Source organism: Hemitrygon akajei, chromosome 23 (assembly GCF_048418815.1).
Source record: "Hemitrygon akajei chromosome 23, sHemAka1.3, whole genome shotgun sequence".
Lineage (NCBI taxonomy): Eukaryota > Metazoa > Chordata > Chondrichthyes > Myliobatiformes > Dasyatidae > Hemitrygon > Hemitrygon akajei.
Window position 1 is genome coordinate 54,759,751 of NC_133146.1, and position 26,720 is coordinate 54,786,470.

The 26,720-nt window shown below is 37.0% G+C and overlaps 1 protein-coding gene across 9 annotated transcripts in view; it reads left to right on the forward strand.

Moving 5' to 3' along the window:
• The window catches only part of LOC140715460 (fibroblast growth factor receptor 2-like), a 182,349-nt gene extending 156,411 nt beyond the window's left edge, over nucleotides 1–25,938 (forward strand). For all 9 annotated transcript variants that reach the window (XM_073027689.1, XM_073027690.1, XM_073027686.1 and 6 more), the window contains 9 exons: nucleotides 1,994–2,142; nucleotides 4,994–5,115; nucleotides 5,507–5,617; nucleotides 9,685–9,875; nucleotides 10,801–10,923; nucleotides 16,227–16,297; nucleotides 18,511–18,648; nucleotides 20,926–21,031; nucleotides 22,216–25,938. In XM_073027689.1, coding sequence (XP_072883790.1) covers nucleotides 1,994–2,142; nucleotides 4,994–5,115; nucleotides 5,507–5,617; nucleotides 9,685–9,875; nucleotides 10,801–10,923; nucleotides 16,227–16,297; nucleotides 18,511–18,648; nucleotides 20,926–21,031; nucleotides 22,216–22,380 — 1,176 coding nt within the window. In that variant the 3' untranslated portion in view covers nucleotides 22,381–25,938. The remainder of the gene's footprint in view (nucleotides 1–1,993; nucleotides 2,143–4,993; nucleotides 5,116–5,506; nucleotides 5,618–9,684; nucleotides 9,876–10,800; nucleotides 10,924–16,226; nucleotides 16,298–18,510; nucleotides 18,649–20,925; nucleotides 21,032–22,215) is intronic.
• The last annotated feature ends 782 nt before the right edge of the window (nucleotides 25,939–26,720 follow it).

Consider the following 26,720-nt stretch of genomic DNA (forward strand, 5'->3'; position numbering starts at 1 on the left):
CCCTTGTCTGTAAAAAAAAACACTAACTAAAAATGTTTTTGTAACAGTAGTTTCCAATGAGGTTCCAACAGGGCTCGCTTCTAGGTTCCTACCTTAAGCCTTTGCTAATAATTGATGTGTATGTGTAGGGGAAATAATGAAGTTTGCATATCATACAAAAAAGGGTTATGGGTTTAGCAGAGAGGAGAAATACTCTGGCCTACAAAGATAAACTAAGAAATTATGGTCTAGTAGTCACATGTACAAAAGTTGGCAGATGGAATTTAATGCAGAGAACTGTGAGCTCATGCATCAAGAGATGTGATTTGATTGGGTCTGGGTTTAAGGAGAGAGGGGGAAATTGTAAGATTTACTACTGAAGCTCTTTTTCCCCACAGTGAGTGGTGAGTACTGTACCTGGTACATGCTGCCAGGGGAGGTTGTGAATGCAGATACAATAGTAGTATGTAATAGGCATTTGGACAGCACATGAATAAGCAGGACATTGATGGGTACAGACCTTTGTAGATTAGTTAGATTGGCAAGGTTGGCACAAACACTGTGAAGGACCTGCTGATTTGTCTATGTGCAGTAAGACAAGGGAATACCCAGTAAATGGGAAGTACCAAGAGCAAGAGATGGATTTTGGAATGTTTGTCCTTAGATCCTTAAGAAGCAGGAAAAGTTTTTAAAGTGCGTAAGAGAGAATTTTGGATGCTTTGACTGATTAGCTCTGACTTAGAATATTAAAAAAGCAAGGTTTTATTAGAATGGTATTCCTCTTTGGAAATTCAAAGGGCATTTACTGAAGTATTTAAAATTATGAGAGGCAAAGTTTAAGTAAATAAGGTACTTACTTTTGCATTTGGATTAAGAATGTTGACATGTATTTAAAATTGTTGGAAGAATTTGAGGGTGGTTGAGGAAAACATTTTTCAATTTGATGGTGCTGGGGTGTAGAATTTCCTGACAGAGCGGTAGAGGTGGAAATCCTGAACACATTTAAGCAGCACTTGAAAGTGTACATGAAGAACCAAAACCTGCAGACCTAAAGGCCAAGTATAGAAGCTGGGATTAGTCTAGGTACCTTTATTTTTATAGGTAGGGACCTTTTTGTCAAAACTTTTCTATGACCATTGTACAGATTTTGTGCAATTCTGTAAACAACTTTAAACTAGTTAATTTTGTCAACTGTCTGTATAATTCTTCCTAAATATTGTCATTAATTTGACTTTGATAGTTGTTTTTGGCACAATCCAAAATCACTGTAAACATCAAGAATAGCTTTCTAGTCCTAAATTTGAGATTGAGATGCCCATCTGAAAGTTTGAAACTGAAGCCCATTTGGCATGATTTTTAAATACATAATGTTATTTTGGCAAGATTAATGGATGCAATTTTTTTACTAAAGTATGTTGATTGCATTAGTGCATCTGTGTACTGACCTGATAAGGTAAGATCTTCTGCTGATAGCTGTATATTGTAGACTACTGAAAGACGGAGAGTTTGGGGTCAGGCTTCAGACTGTTTTCCTTCCCAAAATCTAAAATTGAAAACTTATTTTTCCTCACATCCTGAGCAACAAGTACAGTAATCCATGTAAAGGTTAACTGGCTGATTCAAGCTCCTGAGGGGACCAGGGATTAATAGGAGGTTACTCAGTCCAGGTGTTGCAGTGGAGAGGTCTATCTAATGTCTAAAGGAAGCAATAAAGGATGGTCATCCATACTGGGGTCGATGCTAAGTAAGGCGTTCTGGAGGCAATTTGCTGCCAAAGGAGGGAAGCCCAAAATTCACTCATAGGGTCAAGTGGATCAGTGTCTTCAGCAGAATATGATAGGTAGTAATTTGTAATGGTTCTCCCCTATTTTAACTGTCTCCACATACAAGTTAATTTTTCATCACATTCACCATATGTCAAGACAATAGCTTAATGTATAAATATAATTGATTGCAGTATATTGTGACAGTGGGAATCATTAGCATTTTGTTTCTTCAATGTTGCTGTAAACAGGTTTCAGCAGATTCTAGCTCCTCCATGAATTCAAACACTCCCCTAGTAAGGATCACTACACGACTCTCATCTGTAGATGCGCCAGTGCTGGCAGGAGTTTCAGAATATGAACTCCCAGAAGACCCAAAGTGGGAATTCTCACGAGACAAGTAAGTACCCAGTAGGATCTTATTCCCTAATTGTTAGCCCAAATCGTCAAATTCATAAGAAGTTTGAACCTAGAAATGTCAGATCATTTGCATTTCATCAGTCATCAGGTGATTAGTGTATATGTAAATCAAGAAGACTGCTGAAATAGAACCAGAAACACTGGAAAAACTCAGAAAGCCAAGCAGCATCTGAGGCAAAAAAGCAAACAGATAACATCTTATGTTGGAGGCCCTTTTTCAATTTTGTTTCCGATTGCAGCAACTGCTATTTTATGTGATTTCCAAACTGCTAGAAACGTTGAGAGCTCGCTGAGGCCAGATTTCCAGGAGGTTTTTCCTTTCTTAGCTTAATGTCATTTATCCTCTCTTTGCGTACTGTCATTGGACTGCTCTCTGAGAGAGGAATCTGGTCTTGCTTTAGAATATCATGCCAAAGTTGGTCTGTCTGACAGAAATGTCATTTTTTTTGTATTCAAATTCGGGACTGAAGATTGAAACCAGATTATAAATAACTTGTATTTTAATTTTGGATATTTTAATTACAATTATATCACTAAGCAGGGGACTGCAGACACATGAAGTATTGTTTGCTTCTGTTTGCTTTCAGAAATCAGTATGTGTTTTCACATATAGAAGTGGATGCAACTCCTCAATTATCTATGAGCTGTGCTATAGCTGTGGAGATGGTTGCAATAATCCAAGATGACCTCACTAATTTTTTTATTTCTTTTTTTTGTGCTACCTATTTAATTTAACTATTTAATATAAATAAATATGAATATATACTTGTTATAAATCAGTTTTTTATCTGTTATTATGTAGTGCATTGTACTGCTGCCACAAAGTTAACAAATTTCATGACATAAGCTGATGATATTAAACCTGATTGTGATTCTGATATGTGCACTTCTCCAAGGGCCCAACCTGGAAAGCACCTAATTTTGTATCTAGGCTTTTTTTCCCATGTATGTGAGGCCTTGTTGAGGAATATTATCTTTTTGGCATAGAGTGACATTTTTTTTTGCTGTGAACTTTTGCCTAATGGGAACTGCATTGATTGTTTAAACTGTTTGTTCTTAACATAGCCATGTAATAAGTAAAGATTGAAGACTGGACTTGCCTCTCTGGATGAGCTTGTATTTCAGCTACCTGATCCAGTATTAAGTTTATTGCATTATTTAAGAAGAATAATTGAAAATAAATACAAATATTGAAGGTGATAATTTCTCAAAAGCAATTTTCATCATTTTAACCAGAGGGGCAAGTAATATTTAAACACCGAATGATTTAGCAAACAAAAAAAACTCCGATCTGTTAGAGCAGGAGCTAAATACTTACTCATGGAAGTATCTGTGGTCAGGATGCCAAGAATTTTTGGCATCTTTTCTGTTCCCTTCTCTTCCCATGCTCACCACCCTTTCCACTACCACCACTACACAGAGATAGAGACATTGAGACACTGAGCATGTTTCTCTGTGTGTCTTTGAGACATGCTCAGGGACACAGACGGACACAAACTATCAAAATGTTTTTGAAGAAGACCTGCATACTTCATAGCCACCAGCAAAGACTTGCAGTATTAATTCTGTCCCTGCTAACTCAACCCAGAATATAGGAAATGAGCAGCGCACAAGTTCCAGTGAAGCCCCACTTAGAAGAATGTTTGATTTACTAAGTATTTCTGAGGAAAGAGATGTGTACCAGATTTTTACCATCCCATTGAATCATAGACTCTGCACTAAGTAGAGCATGTGATCCAGAATCTTTTGCCATATGCGTCCGGAAGTAGAATGTTCATCATCATTATATCTCTTTCCAGGTATATTTGCTTCACTGCTAAAAGCGAATAGCTCTATTGCTCTCATATCCCAGTCTATATTTCTAGTTGATACCCAGAATGATGATGAAAGATAGACATTTGGAACTGTGTGGATCTAAAGATGTAATGGAGGATGGTCATATCTGATTGGTTATGGGACTAACTCCTTTAACATTTTTCATCAAGGCATAAGATGAATGTGGCATTTATTTACTTGTTTAAATGGTAGCTTTGCTGTGAGAAAAAATCTCTGGGAAAGAAAGTATATAATCTTCTTGGTCTACTTGTTCCCAGCAAGTATTTCAATTAAGTGAGTGCCTCTAAAAAGCAATGTGCTTTAATTAATGCCTACATTATTCTGGTCAATGCTGCAGTCTGTGAACCTACATGTAAGCCTCAGGGGACATATTAAACTTAGAAAATTCTAGGGCATCACATTTAAGAAAATAGTGTTTAACACAAATGTAGGTGGAGCAGGTTTGCAGTGAAAGAGAGCTTTGAGAGTCAACTTGTTAGATCTTATGTGCATTTCCAGCACAATGGAAGGATTGTATAATTCTGTTGAACACACTATCTAGTGGAATTTAAATTGACTTACCTGAAAATGTCAATGTTTGCTTAACATCACAGTTTAAAATTGCAAGTCTGATAAAGGTCTTAACTGATATTTCCTCAGTAGAAGTTAAGTTTTCAATAATGTAAAAGTTCATGCTTTACAAAAACACAATTGTTCATTTTTTTAAAAAAAAAGTCTTTAAAAGGCACATTAAGTTCAGAGTCCAGTTGTACTCAACAATGTTTAAGTTTGTTCAGTAGTTCTCTACTTTTGGTAAATGTTATGGTTTATGAGTTTATCCATATCAGTTGATACTTATTTTTGATTCAGAGCAACATATTGGAGTGGTGTGTACATTAATAGATGAATAATTGTCTTTTTTTGTCTAGTTAGGATATTAAATCTTCTACATCATCAGAAATTAAGAAAAAAAAGTTTGAAGTCCATTGGTGCTAATCTTCTGTTTTCACTTACAGACTGACGCTCGGTAAACCCCTTGGGGAAGGCTGCTTTGGACAAGTTGTAATGGCAGAGGCTGTAGGAGTTGACAAAGATAAACCAAAAGAAGCCATGACTGTGGCTGTAAAGATGCTGAAAGGTAAAAAGGGAAATTTAAGACCATTTATTTATTTTTTTGGCGAGTGAAGCTTGACCTTCTAAAGGTTGTCGGCTTAGTATTTGACCTCTGTATTTATTTGGTCATCTGAAAATATTTTGACTAATTAGATAAATCTTTGTAAGAAATTCCATGGAATTAAGTCTAGTAATCTTCTGCATTTTTTCACATGATGACAGGCTCCTTATTTTGGATAGGATTGTGATAAAGAATACAAAAAGAATGCTATCAGACTAATAACAGAACAGTCCACTAAATATTTCTTCAGCTAACTTGGGAAGAAGAGTTAGGTTTTAATGTGTTAGCAGACTAACTCTGATGTATCTGTTTAACTGGTTTAAATAATGTAAAATCTTAATTACAATCTTCTCAGATGATGCCACAGAAAAGGATCTCTCAGATCTTGTTTCTGAGATGGAAATGATGAAAATGATTGGAAAGCATAAGAACATCATCAATCTGCTAGGTGCATGCACACAAGACGGTAAGCGGTCAAATAGCATAGTTCACTCAAGGTTGACCCTGAGTTTTTTTTTGTAATCTTTTGGCTTTGACTCTAGGTTTCAGATCAAAATAAAACTACTAAACAGCAGTTAGAGTCAATATTGATTGAATGGAAGAAAATGATCTAGTGCAAACATTACATTTCAGCAATTCTACTATCTCACTTTAGGATAAGGACAGGGCTAAAAGCAGCTTAATCATTTGTTCCCTGAAACCATTACATCATCTGATTTGAAGGAAGGAAATAAATACCCTACATTTTAAAATGCATGGTGGACAATAAAATTTTTATTTTATTGTAGGCCCTTTCGGCCCTTCAAGCTGCATCGCCCAGCAAACCTTGATTTAACCCTAGCCTAATCACGGGACAATTTACAATGACCAATTAACCTACCACCCAGTACGTCTTTGGATGGTGGGAGGAAACTGGAGCACCCAGAGGAAACCCAAACAGTCATGGGGAGAATGTACAAATTCCTTACAGACAACATGGGAATGTACTGTAAGGCATTGTGCTATCCACTATGCTACCGTGCAGTAAGTAGCAAAAATAATCAAGTCGAACAAAACTGCTTCATAATGAATCCACAGCTTTGCATTAAAATTGTTCATAGTAATCATGCATCTTTACATATTTGCCATGTGTACCTTTTACACTAGTGGTATTAAACTAAATTTCTCTCCTAATGGACTTCTATTGCTTTCATCCACACTGCAGTCTTCATTCTTCTACAGCTTTGAAGTAAAAGGAAATGGGAAACAACCTATTTTTTATATATGTATGTATGTGTATGTATATATATATATATATATATATATATATATATATATATATATATATATATATATAAAACCAAGCAAATAACTTAAAAGACAGTACCAAAGTAAGAGAATGGAATTTTATTTAGTTCAAAAGTGAAAATTAGCATTTTGATTGAAGCTTATATCCAGCCGCATCAAAGTATATATTCTGAGATTGGGAAAATTGTCTGAAATCTGAACTAATAACATTCTGGCAGAAAACAGATGTGAAACATTTTGCAGTATATTTCGCTTTGTAAGTATCTTTCATTGAAATGAGATCATATTTTATTAGAAACATGGAGCACCAATTATTGTACAGTCGCTTCAAAAATATTTTGACATTGTTGCAAATTCGCATTTGGCTCTCTGAACTCCCTGCTGTTTTGCCATACACTTTGTAACTGGCAAAAAAGTGTTTACACCTACAGCTCGAAAGAGAACAAAAGTGAAGAAAAATAGCCGTCTATTTCATGATGAATTGCCTATTTCAAATAGGCAATAAAATAATTCATTGATTGTGAGGAAAGGTGAAGGAAGTTTGATAATGCACTTTAGTATGTTTCTAATCAGCTAATGTTTATATCATTGTTTATTTTGATCTTTAAATTGAAAAGTGAGATCTCCCTTAACTATGAATGTGTATATGCACTGCCTCAAAAAAGTATTCAGTCCCCACAACTATTTTCACATTTTACTGTCTCATTTTCTAATTTTTTGAGCTAATCTACAAAGCATTGTGCATCATGTCAAATCAAAAGAAAAATTCCAAAACCTGTCAACAATTTACTAAATATTTTTAAAAAACAAAGTTGTGAAGCTGAAAAGGTATTCATCTCTTTGTAATTACTACGCTAACTTATATGTACTACCTTACCAACTCACACACCCAATTCGTTGTAGAAAATTTGGAAGATCACCTGTTTTCAATGAATTCATAAGAACAAATACTCCCTCTCTTCATTAGGTTCACCAGTATGGTAGATTTTCAACAGACCACAGCAAAGTGTTTTTCCCTCTAAATTTATTTATTTATTATGTATTTCCTTGTACTGCTGCTGTAAAGTTAACAAATTTCATAACATTCCCCAGTGATACTAAACCTGATTCTGATTCTGAAAATGAAGTGTTACGAACCCCGTAACTGGGTCACTTACCAGCAAAGATAGAGAGGTCCGTTGAAGTCTGATGGTACTATTTTTAACAGTATTTATTGGTAAAAATACACAAAAATAATATCAATGCAAACATACAGATAATATACGTCGTCAATACTAAATCTAAAAGTGCTGGTATAATAATAATCAATAAGAAATAGCTCTATCGTTGTCTAGGGGATAATGTATTGTCCGATGGAAATAGAAAAGTCACTCAGTTCATGCAGTTCATACAGGCTTCAGCCTTTGGGGACCGCTGGGTTTTCAATTGTTGGAGAGAGAGAGAGAGATTTTAGAAACTTGCCAGCTTTTCCTTTTTATGATATCGATCCTTCGAAATTTCATTGGTGGCCTCTTCTTTAGCTAAGCCGTTCTTCCGTGGTAAGGCTCCAATCCCAGGCAACGGGAAAGGACGCACGCGAGCCCTACACCGGCTGTCGCTATTAAACGCTGTCACGGGATTTCTAGCATTTCTCCTGGTGCGTCTAAAAGAGTTGTTCCCCAGACCCTCTTTTATCCTTCCTCACGGGGTCTCAGATGTCAATCAGGTTGGGATGATGCAATCCCTCAACCAGCCCACTCTGGTCATTCCCTGAGGGCTTCAATGAATAGTACAGTACTCAATACACAATTCCGTCTCCAAGAGACAATGGCCGTTATCAATGGTTCCGCCTTTCTGGGGCCAGGACACATTCCAAACCTGTGTATTCTGGACGTCTCTCTGTCTCATTTCCTGGGTCCCAGACCCGAATTAATAGCGATCTTGCGATTCTCGAAAAGGGGGGGGCTACGTTGTACCCTTCGGCCCCTCAGAGTTGTGGTACATTCGTAACAGAAGACAAAAGACAAGTCAGGAAAATGATAATAGAGAAATGTAAATCAGGGAAGGAGTAGAAGACCATCTCAAAGATTGAACATATTTCAGAGCTCACTGCAGTCCATCCTGAAAGAGTGGAAAAAATATGAAACCACAGCCAGACTAGTTAGGTCAGGTCATCCCTCTAAACTTAGTCGCTGCAGAAGAATGACTTCTAAAAGAGGCTACTGTGACACCAACAGTCACTCTGAGTAAGCTGTAGGTGTCAGCAGCTGCAACTGGAGAAAAAATTCATGGCTCCACAATCTCTAAGGCCTTGCACAAAACAGGGTATTTATTGAAGAGTGGCAAGAAAGATGCCCTGGCTAAACAAAAACATATCCTCTCCCATAAAGACTTTGCAAAGTGTCACTTAGAAGATACTGTAAAGATGTAGAAGAAGATCTTGTGGCTGGATGACACTAAAGTGGAACTTCTGGGCCTCAATACTAAACAGTACATGTGGCATAAATTAATATTTTGCATCAGCTATGTAACACCATCCCTACTAAAGTGTGGTGAAGATAGCATCATGCTATGGGGATGCTTTTCAGCAGCAGATTGGAAATCTGGTCAGGATTGATGGGAAGATGAATGCTGCCAAATACAGAGAGATCCTGGATAAAAACCTGCTATCCTTTGCCAGAAAGCTTAAACCGGGGAGGAAGTTTGTCTTTCAGCAGGACAACGAACCAGAGCACACTGCCAGAGCAACCATGGAGTGGCTTCAAATGAAAACAAATCGATGTTCTTGAGAGGCCAATTCAAATTCCTGACCTTAACCCGAATGAAATTTCTGGCAAGACTACATGATTGCTGTCCAGCATGACTCCCCAACTAACCTGGCACATCTTGAGTAATTTTGCAAGCAGAAGTGGGTAATTCTTGCTCCATCATGTTGTGCAAAGCTAATAGAGACTTATCCAAAAATACTGTTGAATGTAATAGCTGTGAGAGGTGGTTCAACGAAGTACTAAACAAAGAGGGATGAATGCTTTTGAACTGCTGACATTTCAGTTTTGAATTTTTAGTTTTTCATGCTTTACAATTTTCCCTGTTTTTCTGGCTCTTACTGTGGAAAAAAGGAGCATGTGATTCACAAATAAAAATTCTCAGTTTAATTGATCAAAGTCCCTGTTGCAATACTATACGAACAAAGGGTTGAGAGCTGAATACTTTTACTAGGCACTGTATTACCAAATGTTTATTTACCTCAATTTTTGTTTTGTCTAGGCCCCTTGTATGTAATTGTTGAATTCACAGCCAAAGGCAACCTGCGCGAGTATCTGCGTGCGCGGCGTCCCCCTGGTATGGAATATACATTTGACATAAACCGTGTGTCTAATGAACAGTTAACATTCAAAGACCTGGTATCATGTACTTACCAAGTGGCAAGGGGCATGGAGTACTTGGCTTCGCAAAAGGTATGCAACCTTGAAGTGGACAAATTCCACTGAAATTCAAAATCCATTGTAAATATTTGATCAACTGATACAAATTTACAAAGGTAGCTTTTCAGATGCAATCTAGATTGCAACCAGACTATCTCTATTAGGACAGCAAACATCAAACATATGTTTATCAAACTGCTCCATGTACTGCTGGTAGAAAGTTACATATTTATATAAAGGTGTTAACCCTTGTATAATAGGTTACCGTATTTAGGCTGCTCAGTTGCTTACTGAAATTTAGATCAATTGGCGAAATAAGGATGCAAAGTTCAAAGTAAATTTATTATCAAAGTACATATATGTCACCATATACAACCCTGTGATTTTTTTCTTGCAGGCATTTACAGTAAATAACGAACTATTTAGATTCTTGTGCAAGTATTTTGTAATGTGCTTATTCCAGAAAAAGGTGTCTATTTATGCATGTGATGCTAACCATTATTCTAAATCTATTAAGATTAGGAATTGAAATTAGTTGGATAGAAAGAGAACATTGTGTTGCTCGCATTAGCATGAACTTTAGCTTCCTTCCCATTTTCAAGACGTACTCTTAAAAAAAAATTGCCTATTTCAATTTACAACTATTTAACGCTTTTATGAAAAATGTAGGAGTGTGAAAATACAAAACAGCATCTTTAATGTAAGAAAAGGAATTGTTTATTCCAAGGTTATTCCCTCGAAGTGCTTTATTGAAGATTTTCCTTGTTCAATTGCCACCACCAAACTTAGCAAGTTTGTAGTATTCTGAAAAGTGGTTGGAGAATTCACTGTCTTCCTCTAATCACATTTCTTTCCCTCGACCTTCATACCCACTCCTCATTGTTTGTACCTGAAATGCAGCAGTAGCAAGCTTCTGGATCTGACTTAATGCAGATAAACATTGTACCTTCTGTTTCAGTGTATTCATCGAGACCTGGCAGCCAGAAATGTTCTTGTTACAGAAAATAATGTCATGAAAATAGCAGACTTTGGGCTGGCTCGAGATGTCCACAATATTGACTACTACAAAAAGACAACAAATGTAAGTATACATGTCAGTTTACACAGTTTGTATTAAATATTGTCTTATATTCTTTTATTAAAGCCTTTTTTACTTTTGTAACAAGCTTTGCAAGGCACAGCTTTATTCACTGCAGTTTTGTGCATGTTAACTTCTTCCGAGTCATGCTGCTAGCCATTTTGGGAGGCATTGAATAAAGATTTGGTGAAGATTTCTTGGTGAATTTTCCGTTAAAATTATTAAATGGTGATTGTTTACTTGAAGAATGTTGGCCTTAGTTAGTACATTACTTCCTGGCAGTCACAAAATACCGCATTTTTGATCTGTTTTATGAACTTAGGTGGCTTTATAGTAAGTCCTGCTTGGTTCGGGTCAGTACTGGTCCCCCAGAATGTTGAGGACAGGAGAGCCTAGAGTGGGAAAATGGCAGAAGGGAGAAGTAGGTTTTGATGGTTCCCTGGTCTGTGGAGCAGGTAGACTGGCCAGTGCAGGTTGTGGGTTGGGGATTTCATTCTACAGTGAGACCAGAGAAGACAGGGACCAGTGATCACAACCAGATCAGGAAAGGGCTAGTGACTGTAACGGGCCATGATCAGACTAGAGCTACACCACAGGCTGCAAAAGTAAACTACGCTCAGAATGACTGTATTTTCTCTTGAAGTAAAATTCAGGGAAAGTAGTGAGGAATTCATTAAAAGTAACAATGTTTCAATGGATTTTGCATTAAATCACCAGGTTTGAGAACTTTCAGCTCAACATAATCCTTTTTGAACTATGTCTTCGTAACACAGGTCATAAATCACACCGTTTTGATCCAGTTTCTACCATTAAGTAAATGGAAAGTCATGTGTATCTCAATGATGTCATATAATTGATCCATGAACAATGGATAGGATTTTGCTGGGAAATCTGTGCAAACCATGCAAGATGTTCACAAAATCATCGTTTATGCATTGTTAAAGCTTATAAATGGTTGCATATTGAATTTCTCTAATCCATTTTCTAGGTTCTGGTTTCCATAAAAATCGTGCAGTGCAAGCTCCAGTCAGTTAAATCATGGACATATGCATTTGCAGCATATACATTTATGACAGATAAATTTCTGCTAAAACAGTTTTCTCCTTTTAAAGTTGGAACATATATATAACATAGAATATTATAACACAATACAGGTCCTTCAGCCCATGATGCTGTGCCAACTTTTTGACTTTCTCTAAGATCAAACCTACCCTCCCTTATATCCCATGTTTTTCTATCATTCATGTGCCTATCTTAGATTTTCTGAAATGTCCCTAATGTATCTACAAGCCCACCACTCTTATATTTTCTTTAAATCACTTTAAAATTATGCCCTCTTGTATTAGCCTTTCCACCCAAGGAAAAAGTCTCTGGTCATTCACTCTACCTATGCCTCTTATCATCTTGTACACCTCTAACAAGTCTCATCTCATCCTCACCACCTTGGCATTCTCGAATATGAGCAGCCAGATGTTTTGGTGCCAATATGCACCAATGACATAGGTAGACGTGGTGAAGAGGTCCTGAAGAGAGATTTTAGGGAGCTAGGTAAAAGCTGAGAAACATGACCTCCAGGATAGTCATCTCAGGATTGCTGCCTGTGGCACGTGCCAGTGAGGGTAAGGATAGGATGATTTGACAGGTGAATGCTTAGCTGAGGAACTGGTGCAGGGATCATTGGGATCTCTTCTGGGGAAGGTATGACCTGTCCAGTATCTTCACTGTGGAAGATGCTACACTGTAGAAGGGTCATGAGGTGTGTGAAGTTACCATTACTAGAGAGAAGGTTCTTGGGGCAACTGAAAGGTCTGAGGGTAGATAACTCACCTGAACCAGATGATGTACACCCCAGGGTTCTGAAAGAGGAGGCTGAAGAGATTGAGGAGGCATTAGTAATAATGGTTCAAGGATCACTATATTCTGGTATGGTCCCAGAATACTGGAAAATTGCAAATGTCACTCCACTCTTCAAGAACGGAGAGAAGCAGAAAAAAGGAAATTATAAGCCAGTTAGTCAGACCTCAGTGGTTGGGAAGATGTTGGAGTTGATTATTAAAGATGAGGTCTCAGGGTACATGGGGGCACATGATAAAATAGGCCACTGTCAGCATAGTTTCCTTAAGGGAAAATCTTGCCTGACAAATCTGTAGGAATTCTTTGTAGAAATAACAAGCATAATAGACAAAGGAGAATTGGTTGATACAGTGTATTTGGATTTTCAGAGGGCCTTTGACAAGGTGCCACACCTGAGGCTGCTTAACAAGCTGCAAGCCCATGGTATTATGGAAAGCTTCTAGCATGGATAAAGCAGTGGCTGAGAGGAAAGGGTGGGAATAAAGGGAGCCTTTTCTGGTTGGTTGTCAGTGACCAGTGATGTTCCACAGGGGTCTGTTTAGGACCGATTCTTTTTGCATTATACGTTAATGATGGAATTGATGGCTATGTTGCAAAGTTTAAAGAGCATTTGATGGCTCTGGCCGTGTATTCACTAGAATTCAGAACAATGAAAGTAACCAAATTGAAACCTATCAAATGTTGAAAGACCTTGATAGAGTGGATATGAAGAGGATGCTCCCTTATGGTAGGAGAGTCTAAGACCAGAGGACACAGCCCCAGAATAGAGGCGCATCCTTTTAGAACAGAGATGAGGAGAGAGGTGAATTTGTGGAATTATTTGTCGTAGGCAGCTGTGGAGGCCAGGCTTTTTATATTTACAGCAGAAGTCAATTGATTCTTGAGTGGTCACGGGGGAGAAGGCAGGAGATTGGGCTGAGGGGAAAATTGGATCAGCCATGATTAAATGGTGGAACAGAACAATGAGCCAAATGACCTCATTCTGCTCCTATATGTTTTTGTCTAATTCCAACGTGTCATGGCCAATTTGGTCAGTAGTTGGTACAACCAAGCCATTCTTGTTCCCTCACCTGCAGCATATTCTGTGACCTTGCTATCCTCTATGCTTCCTCAGCATAGAGTATGCTCCATTAACTGAGGGAGTGTTAATCAGCAAGAGGTTTCCATGCCCATACTTGACCTGCTGCCATAAAGCTTAATGGATTTTAGAATCAAAACACAGGTCCTGTAAGTCTTACTGTACAATATAATGATGCCACTCCTGGTAGGTCTGAAAAGTTGATGCACGTCGTATCTATGGACAACAGTAGAAGAATGAGACTGTTGGCTGAAAGGTGCTTCATTAAATTTGTCTGGAGATGCTGTACAGCTAGTTTATGGAAATGTTCTCCTAAATTTGACTTGCTATAACTTTACAAGATCACTGGGATAGTTATGTCTTTGTTTTCTCTTTCCTTAAATCAATGTTAGATGACAAGTCTCTTATTCTTAATGCTCTCAGCTGCTTTGTGAGAACTGATTAACTTAATTCATATGACTTATTGGTAGTGCAATGGCCTGAGTCAAATTATCGTAAGTTCAAGGACCACTGAAGACACTTACAGTAAAATTCATGTTGGCATTTTCATGCAATACCTTGGGAATGCTGCACTGCCGTATTTATCATTTCTCCGTTATACAGGTTTCCCCCGCTATCCGAAGGTAGAGTGTTGCTATGAAATTGTTTGTAAGCCAAAATGTCATAAAACGAAGTAACAATTACCATCAATTTATAAGGGAAAATTTTTTTGAGCGTTCCCAGACCCAAAAAAAACCTATCAAATCAAACCAAATAACACTAACATACAGTAAAAGCAGGAATGATAAATATGCACCCTATATAAAGTAGAAATATTGTATGTATAGTGTAGTTTCATTTATCAAACTCAGGAAGATAGCAAGCCAAAATCGATTTGGAGGGGGAAAAAATCGGTACGTACACACATGCGCAAACAACTGCATGCCCAAGGCTTCACGGTCATTGTAGTTTTTCTTAGGGTAAACACACATATAAAGCGGGTGTCTTTTTTTCGTAAAAGCGAAAATCAGTCCTCTTTGGTTAGCGAAAACAGGTACTAATGTAGGTCTTTCGTAACAGCGAGCTGTCATAAAGCGAACGTTCGAAAAATGGGGGCCACCTGTATCTGACCTTTCTGAATATCTCAAAGCACTATTTGAAGGCCAACAGAAGATGGGGTTGGCATAGTAGTGTAATGGTTACCACAATGCTCTACCATATAGGTGATCTGGGTTCAATTCCCACCACTGCCTGTAAGGAGTTTGTATGTTCTCCCCGTGACTGCCTGGGTTTCTTCTGGGTGCTCTGGTTTCCTCCCACAGTCCATAGGTGTGCTAGTTGGTAGGTTAATTGGTCATTGTAAATTGTCCTGTGATTAGTCTAAGGTTAAATCGGTAGGTTGCTGTGCAGTGTGGCCTGAAGAGCCTACTCCACGCTGTATCTCAGTCAACGAATAAATAAATAAATAATAACAACGACGATATACCGGTAGTGTTCTGTTAATGGATGAATGTTAACTAAAGCAAATTGCTTTATAGTATCTAAATTGGCTCCTTTGTTCCTTTCTACAGTAGCTAGTTTAGAATAAGTGATAAGACTGCTTTTAAGCAGGAAGCTCCATCTCGTAGAAGAAAACTGGGGGGGGGGGTGAATTAGAAGAATTTATAAACATTTAAGTTCTGGACATATACTATCTGTAGTTAGTTTGTAGTTGCTGATATGAGCAATTGAGAGAGCTTGCGTAAGCTGCTTTGGCCTGACCATGACCCTGTCACAATGTGCAGGGTCAGTTTCATCAGAATAATTGGGGCAGTTGACCCATGTCTATTGAAGCACAACACAGGCAGTCAGCCTGCGGTGCAGTCAGAGTCTGAGGCCGCAGCTTACTGAACAGAAAATCAAAGTAAGAAAGTAAAATTTCTCTGCAGGGGACTTACTTGATTAACTGTGCACATTTTCATTTTAGGGTTATGTGTTTTTTAGAATCACATGTCCCATGTCTGCTTTCAGTTGAATGTACACCACAACTATTTCTGAATTTTGTCCTTCAAAAGGGCTGTATTTGAAATTCTATCCTGCTGAATGACTGCTTCTAAGATGAACTTGAGTGAATCAACCAACCATGTCTTATCTGGCATTCAGTTAATTTACTTCTTGCCTGCATCAACTCAACTATTTACCCACTATTGCTCCAAATCCTTTGATACTTTTATCTGTCAAAAATCTATTGACTCAGCCTTAAATGTTTTAATTGTTCAAGCATTCAGTCTTTTGGGTGAAAACTATTACATATTTCCACTGTGTTTCTGCTTTGGTAAAGTGCTTATTTATTTCAATTCTCAACTTCCTGCTGTTAATTTTTAAAGTTATTCAGACTTGGCATTCTGTGTTTCAGGGTCGACTGCCAGTTAAATGGATGGCTCCTGAAGCTCTCTTTGACAGAGTCTACACACACCAGAGTGATGTGTAAGTATTGATGATATGTAAACGTAATTTTTCTGTGACCCCCATTCTTTAGCTGTCACCTTGAATTACAGTAACTGAAAATAAAAAAAATTCAGATGCTGTAAATACAAAATATATTTTCATATATCCCATATATACACTTGTCATAGCAGCAAACTTGGAGATCTATAATTCCCTGGAACTAGGATTCTCCTATTGGAGATGGTTTTGCTGGTTTAAATAAACAGGAGTCATTGAAAAGGAATTAATAGGAAAATTAGTTTTTTCAGCTTAGTAGACATGGTGCAGTACAAGTCTTTGAAGATCATCTCCAGAAGCCAGATATGTGTTGGTGGGGAAGGAGGAAAATGAAAATAAAGTTTTTTAAAACATTTATTGTTATTTTATACCAGTCAGGATAATTTAGTTTTAATATGAGGCTCGAAGCTGGTATTGCTGAAATGTTTCCAAATGTTCTTAACTGTGCAAAGGAAGTTGCTGAATTCAGATGTGTAATCTTATTTTTTTTTATAAAAGAAGCCGCTTTGTACACTTAGACGTTTCTTGTGTATGATGGCTGTTGCACCTTTATAAACTGAATTCAGCTTCTACATTTGTTAACCAACAATGAACTCTTCGATGCTTGCTGCATGATCAGTGATTTGTATGGATTAGGTTAAAGGAAATGCGGGCATCAAAAGTAATAATTTTATAGTAAACTGACGACCAGTGCTACTAATCCATTTAATTTCAAAGAATATTAACCTAGTAGTTCCTAATGTTACAATGAAAGGTCTTGTTGAAGGCTACAGATGTAGCACCAAAAACAAGTTTTTTTTCTTTTGCATGTCAAGCACGTACTTTGTCCTATCAGTTCCTAAACTTCCTAACTTCTGAATTTTATCATCGAAGAACTCATAAATTTGTTATGTGATCTGGACTGTAAATAAAATTCATAATTTTACAAACATGGGAGTAACATAACTTGTTAAAAATGTGGGTGATCAAGTTCAGTAATACAAAAAGTGTTGTGGGATATTAAAACAAGTACACATTTAATAAAGCTTGTATGATGTAAAACAGCAATTCATTTGGTGTTGAATTAAAAATAAAGGTGCCTAATATTACTTGCTCTGTATTCTTTTAAATAAGAAGGAAGGAAATGTGACATAGTGCATTTGACCACCTTTATGCCTTCAGCCCATCTTGGTACATGAAAGTTATGCATTCTATAACTGAAATATAAGGAGCAAGATCCAAGCCTTATTATTCTAGTCTAAAGTAAAATGTGATCTGATATTCTAATTAAAAATATGGGGAAATGCAATCTGTAATAATCAGTCACATCTCAAATTTGCGTAGTCAATATTGAACATAAAAAGCAGGATTTTAAAAAAAACTACAGCTGCATTAAATCTGAAATAAAAACAGAAATGTTGAAATATTCAAACTCTTTGGACAGGTACATGCATTGTAAAATATTATAGGGCTATGGGAAAAACATGAGCAATTGGGAATAGTTTACATAGGAATCTTGGTTGGGATGGACTAGATGAGCCAAAAGGCCTATTTGTACTATAATATTTCTACCACCTGTGTAGAAAAAAATGCACATGTTAGTGCTTCACATTGTTAATGTCTCTAAAAGCATTGATCACGTTTATGCCCTCAGCCCATCTTAGTACACAAAAGGTTGGGTGAGGCTGCAACCAGAGGTCATGGATTGAGGGTAAAAGTTGAGGGTGCAGGTCGATGAGAGTAGGTAGTTTAAGTGGTTCAGCACAGTCTAGATGTGCTGAAGTGCATCTTTCTATGACTCTAGTTATGCATTCTGTTACTGAAATATATGGAGTAAGATCCAAGTCATATTATCCTAATCTATGTTGTGTTGGTCATTGTTGCCTCAGGTATTAGCATGAATGTTATAAATGATCTTTAAGATAGGAAATTGAACTATCTCTTGGTCTCCTGATACCATTTTAAAATATTCTTGAATAGGCATCAGATGAAAATTAAGTGTAGATATTATTGTGATGTTTTATAACATAACATTCATGTGCAAGATAATATAGTGAATTGCTAATAGACAACCATTGAATGTTACCATTGCACGAGACATTGCGTTGATCATGGGGGAGCAACATTTGAGGGGACCTGCAGCAGTGCAAGAATATAGAAGCTAAAGGAGAGAAAATGTCCTGGAAAACTCTCACTTATTCCAATTAATTTCACAGATGGTCATTTGGAGTATTGATGTGGGAAATTTTTACGTTGGGAGGATCTCCATATCCAGGTATTCCAGTTGAAGAACTTTTTAAGCTTCTGAAGGAAGGTCACAGGATGGACAAACCAGCTAATTGTACTAATGACCTGTAAGTTTCACAACTCAAATACAGAATGATGGAAAGTGATGCATTTAGATGACCACAAATTGTAGACTGTACACTGTGTTGTTCCCTTTACCGATGAGTAAACTTGTGATTATCACTTTAAGGTACTGTTCTCAATTAAGTCGTATTTTGATTTTTAGTTGCTGCTTATGTAAGCTCTAGCCACACCTAATACTGAATTGAGATTAATCATTATGGATACAGCCAATCTCCCCCATGAGTCACACAGTATTTGCCAGGGAGAAACAGTCCTTGTTTCTTCATGCAGTTAACATACCAAAAAGCTGAGCACATTTTGGAGCATGCTCCAAGGTCTTACTGATCTTTGTTTTTATGGTAGGTGACAATGCAATTAAATGTTAAACAATGACTTTGCTGTTTCATCATTAAATTAATTTCAGTCCATATTAATATTGCACTTTAGAAGTGAGATTGCCTGAAAAATACAAAGAAATTGACAGAATTACTGAGAATAAGATTTTGGGGCTGTCTAGTCTTCAGGCTACCTGTCAATAATACAGTAATCTTAAAACTGTCTTGGGCATTAAAATATAGGTTAAAAAATCTCAGAACTGTGGATATTTGTGATCTCTGAAAGCCTTTGATAAATTCGAACTGAAAAGGAAATAGTCACTAATCTTACTATGTTTTGTGGGTTCCACCATGTTCCACTTTGTGTCCCCACAAAATCCTATGGAGTCTTACCCAACCAGAAGCCCTGGATGAACTAAGAGATTCTGCAGAGGGTCAGATCATTGGCGTTCAGGTCTGGTGACCAAGTAAAGTGAAAGAGATCCAAGCACAACCTCTGGAAAGCTATTTCACATGTGAAGTGTCAATACCAGACCAAATTGGAATCACTAAAGGATGCTCGATAGCTGTGGCAGTGTTTGAATGCTGACACTACTCCCAGTTGAGATCAATGCCTTTTATGATCACTTTGACCAGCAAAACAGGAAGACACCTTCACGACCTCCCACAGATCCCAACAGCCCTGTGATTTCACTCTCTGAAACTGACGTGAGAGCATCCTTCAGGAGAGCAAACCCTCAGAAAGCATCTGGCGCAGACAGGGTACCTGGCTGAGTACTGAAGACTTGTGCTGTTCGGTTAGCTGGAGTGTTCATCCATACCTTTAAATCTCACTTCAGCAGTCTCGGGTACCCACTTTCTTTAAGCAGGCTTCAATTACACCAGTACCCAAGAAGAACGTAGTAGCCTGGCTCAATGACTATCATCCAGTACTGCGATGAAGTGCTTTGAGAGGTTGGTGATGAAACATATCAACTCCTACTTGAAGAGCAACTTGGATATGCCCCAGTTTGTGTACCATTACAGCAGGTCTACTGCAGGTGCCATTTCATTGGCTCTTCACTCAACCCTGGACCATCAGGACAATGAAGATAGGGTGCTCTTCATTATCTACAATTCAATCTTGCATTCAATGCCATCATCCTCTCAAAACTAATCAATAAGCTTCAAGACCTTGGTCTCAATATCTCCTTGTGCAGTTGGATCATTGATTTCCTCACTTGCAGACCCCAGTCAGTTCAGATTGGCAGCAACATCTCCTCCACAATCATCATCATCATCAGCGCTGGTGCACCACAAGGCTGTGTACTTAGCTCCCTGCTCTACCGTCTTTATGCTTATAACTGTGAGGTCTAGCACAGCTCCAATGCTATATTTAACTATGCTGGCGACATTACTGTTGTTGGCCGAATCAAAGGTGGTGATGAATCAGTATATAGGAAGGGATTGAAAATCTGGCTGAGTGATGCCTCAAAACAACCTCTTACCCAATGTCAGCAAAACTAAGGAGATGATTATTGACTTACTGGAGGAGACAGAGGTCCATGAGCCAGTCCTCATTGGGGCATCAGAAGTGATGAGGGTCAAATTCTGTGGCGTTATCAGTTGAGAGAATTTGTCCTGGGCCCAGCACACATTTAACATCTAATGCAGGCCTCTACTTTCTTAAAGTCCACTTTGTTGTGTGCAGTTTTTCATTGATTCTACGGTGTTTGTATTTACTGTGAATACCCACAAGAAAATGAATCTCAGGGTTGCATATGGTATGTACTCTGATAATAAACTTAGTTTGAAATTTGAACTTTAACTGAGCTCAGATAATGTGGGGCCTCAGTGGAGAAAGTTACCTAACAACACAGAGAAAACTTTTACTGTTTGTATTACAATTTGCACCAACCTAACTGCAAACTGGAATGACTTCGAGAAAAATCCATCTTTGTGCTACAGGTACATGATGATGCGTGATTGCTGGCATGCAATCCCTTCACAGCGACCAACTTTTAAACAATTGGTTGAAGATTTGGACCGAATTCTCAGTTTAACATCCAATGCGGTAAGCTAACTGTACTTGATTAACTGATGTACTCCGTACACATTTTACGCAGTCTAATGCTCTTCTGTGTTTTTGTTTCATAAGAATGATCTTAAGTGATGATCATAAATTAAAATATTTTGAATTAATGCAGTGTAGACTGTTAAGTAAATTATAATCTTGATTGTTTTTAAGAAACACATTTTTGTTGTTCCAACTAATTAGCACTAACAATTCCAAATCCTTTCAGAAAAAAGATCAAAAGAGCATTAAGCAGAGATGATTTCCTGCTGTCTGTTCCAGATCGATGAAAGGGTTTATATGACATTTGGCACTCAGTGCTGACACAAGTTAAAGAAAACCCATTGTTTATTGTTAATGAAAAGTACAAAATCTTCCAGTCGTTGTCATTATCAGAACTTTTTAAATAAACACAAGTCCATGCTAATTACAAAATTAACTAGTCGTCAGGCTCTAAAGTTAATGATCATTTTTAATATTACGAAGTTACCCTTGAGCAAACAATGTTTTTAGTATTCACCAGGAGTTTGAGATATTATTGTACTTATCACTATTTGCATGCTAAGAGTAGTTCAGACTGCGAATGGATTTTGGCAGCACCTGTTACAAGGTTTATGGTTAAAGTATAACTTTTTGAAATTTAAAGCAAGCATATCAGGTTGGAGAATCTAAATGAACATGTACTGGAATTTAACTTTTTATCTTGTTTTCTTATAATGCATTACTACAGCTTGAAGTATTTTGAATTTGAGCAGATAACATCTCCATATAGCACTTTTGATACCTCAGAATTTTATTTCAAAATAAATCTGAAGCGGTCAAATAAATCTGCTTAATAGACTGCTTTTCCTCATTATTTTAACATATTTATTTTCAATTAGAGTTATAGATTTGATGTAACAGTCATGTTAGTTATTAATATTACTGTGCCTTTCATAAACACTTGTCTTGGTTTAACATAATTAATCTATAATTTTTGCTAATTTGTGTTTTTCTTGTGAATGCTGAATCTCTAATGATATGTACCCCTAATATGATGTTTCTAGAAATAAATTTTCATTGCACTCATGCATAAAAGTACTTGTGCATATGACAATAAACTTTGACATTGACTTGTACTATGTTAACAAGAATATGAATGGTGAAAATAGCAATACTTAATAACTGCCCTTTTCTATTGGCAGGAATATTTGGATCTTTCTGCTCCATTAGAACAGTATTCACCCAGTTATCTTGGTACTAGAAGTTCCTGCTCATCAGGAGATGACTCTGTGTTCTCTGACCCCATGCCCAGCGACCCGTGTCTTTCAAAATGTCAACCACACATGAATGGCACCATTACAACATGAATGAAAAAGCCATTTCTTACAAAACTAACTTTTAAACATCGTCTTCCCTGTTTTACTTCAAGAAACTTGGGCACCAGAACAGAATGTTGGTTGGATATGGTTACAATGAAAACGAGGATTGCAGTAGGCTGTTCTAGAAAAAAAATGTTCAGCTATATATGGTATATTTTGTTGAAATGGAGACAAAATAATTATTACCAGCAAAATTTCATTTTTGGTGACCTGACCAATTTATTATGTTCCATCAAAAGCTGTCTTGTTGGACTTTGGGCAAGGCTTGAAGTTGGAAGTTCTGCCTAGATTGTTAATTTTGTAATATTGGAAAAGTTATCCAGCATGAAACTTCAGTCTGCTGGCTATATTTGTAAATATATCCAAATATGTATAAATATATTTTATATATATATTATTATATATATATTTACAGTGAACTATTTTTTGTATGGATAAAAAGGTGATTCTATTGCAACCAGAAAATGAAAGCAACTTTTGTTAAATAACTAAATGCGCTTGAAAACTGTTTCTGCAGCAATTCCTAGCACTTCTGTTATGCAACATTTTCAAGACACTAAGTTATTCTTTTCAGGGAATAATTTATTTAACTGGTGTTTATAAACAATTAAAACAATTAATCTTCAAATTTCTTGTATTATGTGCAACTTTTGCTAGATGGAAAATGGATCGAATTCTAAAACATGATTGAATGGGTGTTATAAGAACCATGTCTAAGTAGCAGAGTTTGTCCAGAAAAATAGCTTTGATGCAAAGCAGCAAAAAGAGTTTCACTTAAAGTTTTGCACAGAGAGAATGTGTCATACTGATAGTTCCTTCCGAATCTGGCCATCTACTGCAATTCAGTGTTTGTTGATGGGCAATTTGCAGCGATCCATGAAGAAAATTGTCTACAGTGGTATAATTTGGGATCCAAAGGTTTTGATTTTCCTCAGCTGTGATAAGGAGGGTAGAGGGGAGGAAAGTTGGCAGTGTGGGGCATAGGTGGTGGAGATAGGGCCAGAATGACTGACTGCCTCATCTTTTCTGGAACGATATTTAATCTTTTCATCAGCCCTTTCGTTATCTACTCTCATAATATTAAGTGGGATTTACAGAGCACAGGGCAGGGTGGTAGGTGTGAGTTGAGGAATTGGCTGGTGAAGATTTGAACAGCTCAGATTTCATGCTCACTTTTTCATCCAAGTTTCTCTTCCTTCCCCATGGATCTTTGTGTGGTAGGCCCTGAGAGATTGATGGCAAGCTGCCAAAATTCTTCATTGGAAGAGGACGGCCCAGTACAACATGGCTCAGATTCCATTCCTGTTCCAAAGACTTAATTAATATCTTCCTTTTATCGCAAGTATGCTGTTCTTGATATGCCCCCATGGCCAGCTGCAGCGCGGTCAGGATTCTCCTCTCAGAATTCAGTCCTCTGTGGGCAATAGATCCGGCCAGAGTCAGTGCTACGTTAGAAGGGACTATGAATGGTCCCTTCTAATAAATGGGTTAAGGGTTATGAATGAACTAAAAGTTATTCAGTTCTACACATTGGATAAGATAAATTCCACAAAGCTTCATGTGTAACTCTTATCAATTGCAAGTTATATTATAGAAATATATAAATTTGATACAAATTATTACCATTTCCCATTACTTTAAATGAAAATTATTGTAACCTTAATCATGCAAAAATACCTTCTCTAGATATAGGTAATATCACTTTCACCATTCTATTTCCCAAAATATAGAATGTTAATTGAATGTTAATTGACTTTGAAGATGTGATACCAGCTTGCTCAACCTGTGTGAACAGAAGAATTTAACTATTTGTTAACTGAAATAGTGCTTAAAGCTTCATCTGAAACTCGACAAGTATGAAATTCAGTGGCTGCTGTGCTGTTGTAAACTTAAAAACTGGCAAATATTTTGAACAGGTGAGAATAGTTTCTAAAGCTGATACTGCTTTTGCATTATTTTGCAGTAAATTTAATCTCTCGTGTTTGAATGTGATTGAGCTCTGGTTAGCCAATTATCATTATACTGTGTTTCCAGGGAATAAGGTGCACAATATATACATGAATGTTAAGGGACCATTTCAGTGCCCTGACCAATTCACTTTATTTTCAGTATTATAATTTCCTATTCACTGATTATATTGTGTCAGGAGTGTGTTTTCATTTTATTACCTCCAACAGTGAGTTTTTCTGCCAAAGCCAAAATGATCAGTGAAGTGGGGATATCTTTACAGATCTTCACAATATTATATAGAACACAGCTCGGAAGGCTAAACATAACTTGCTCTGTGCTAGTGCTGAACTTGCAGTGTATCCTAGTTGGAACTCCAATATGACATGGAGGGATATAGTCAATGTTTAGGTTGGACGGATTAGTGTCTGGGTGTTTTTGATTTGCTTTTTAGCTGGTTTGGCACAGCATCCTATGCTGGACTGTTCTAATATCAAAAACTTACATTTCTGATCTTGCTATCTTATAGCAAAATGACATCATCCTGAAATGAGAATAGTTGATAACTATGGGAAGCAATGAAAGACCAGATTTCTGGAAAGTTAAGATCCAAACCAAATCTCATCCATTGGATCTGCCAGACTAGTGCTTCAGAAAGTACATTTATTCCTTAATGGCTTTAAAATTGATCTGAAGTCAGTGGCATTGTATTTTTTCATGCATAGTGTAGCTTGTTCAGTTTCCTTTTTATTTGCTTTTAAACACCCAGTATGTCACTGGGCCAGAGTTGCTGTCAACCTGTTTCAAAATCGATAATTTAAAAGTGCACTTTAGCAAACAAAACCAAACAGCTTCCAAAAATTAGATTACCAAAACAAGGGAAGTGATGCTGAAAATGATAGGTGTGGTCATTTAGAGTGAATGTGAGTTGATCAAGAAAATATTCAGCATGTTTGGCAATAAAAGCACACTACAGAAATATAACCAATTTACAGTGATGAATACTAACTTGTATGTCTTGTAAAATTTAATGTAAGGATGGAATAGGAAAGAGAAACAACACACTATGGTTTATTTGTCCAATTTAACATAAATGAAGTAATTAGGTGATGTATTATATTGTGATGGCAGGAAAACTAGCAAGACCAATATTTAGAATAGCTGCTTTGCTTGGTGAGAAGGTGCTTTGTTCATTCTTATCTACATTCCACTACTTTGTATATTTGAATAAGGCAAATGCCATCCTCTGTGTCATAAAGTTGAAATTTGTGCATGAATTTCATAACACAATATTCAACTAATTTATTAATTTTTTACAGAAGAAGTTCTATTTTGTTGTTACAGTTTTCAGATACCTAAAGCCTAGTTAAGGCTATAAATGATTTGTTTATATGAAAGATTGCTTATATATTATTCTTAAATACTGCTGGACACATTATTAAGCAAAAGAAAATGTAACCAAAACTTAGTTTAATTTTCCTTTAAATGTCAAATGAATTCCCTTTTAATTTAAATGTTAATATTTCCCTGACATGTCTTGTAAAGTTGTTGATGCTGATTATTTGAGAGGCAATAAAATATTCCAAGCCCACCATAAAATGTCGGCTTCTGCATGAACCATATGCTGCCACCTGTAGAAACAATAAATCGAAGCTTTAGCTATCAGTCATGCAGCCATTGAGTTATGTTTTGAAATGGGTAATTGCTTAGGAATATAAATAATACCTTTGTTTGAGTCTGGGTGTTAACCTCACTTTATTGTACTCTGAAAGATTAGTATTGTTGAACACAAAGCAAATTTTGATCAAATACAGGAACATGTATGACTCTGCAGGTATATTTAGAATGTGGTCAAGACTAGTAGTGACAGCAGATACATCAAAATGTTCAGGGTGATACACTGCAGTAAAATAAAGACACAAGTCAGCACAACAAAAATATTATAAACACTTTTTATTATGTAGCATCTTTAAGATACCTTTATTTATCTTGTTGCATTTGAGAGTTTCAACTGTACACAGTATAATTCATACTGTGGGCAGCATGGTAATGTAATGGTTAGCACAAATGCTTTACAGTACCAGTGACCCGGGTTCATTTCTCATCGCTGCCTGTAAGGATTTTGGGTTTCTTCTGAGTGTTCTGGTTTCCTCCCAAAGATGTACAGGTTGGTAGGTTAATTGGGCATTGTAAATTGGTAAATTATCTCATAATTAAGCTAGGATTAAGTTCAGGGGATTACTGGGCGGTGAGGCTCAAAAGGGCTGGAAGAGCCTATTTCAAGCTGTATCCCAATGGTTGCTGTTTGATGGGCCCATTAGTAAATCTGACACACGTATGGGTACACATTGCCCGAAGTATTAAATGTAATACACCGTCCA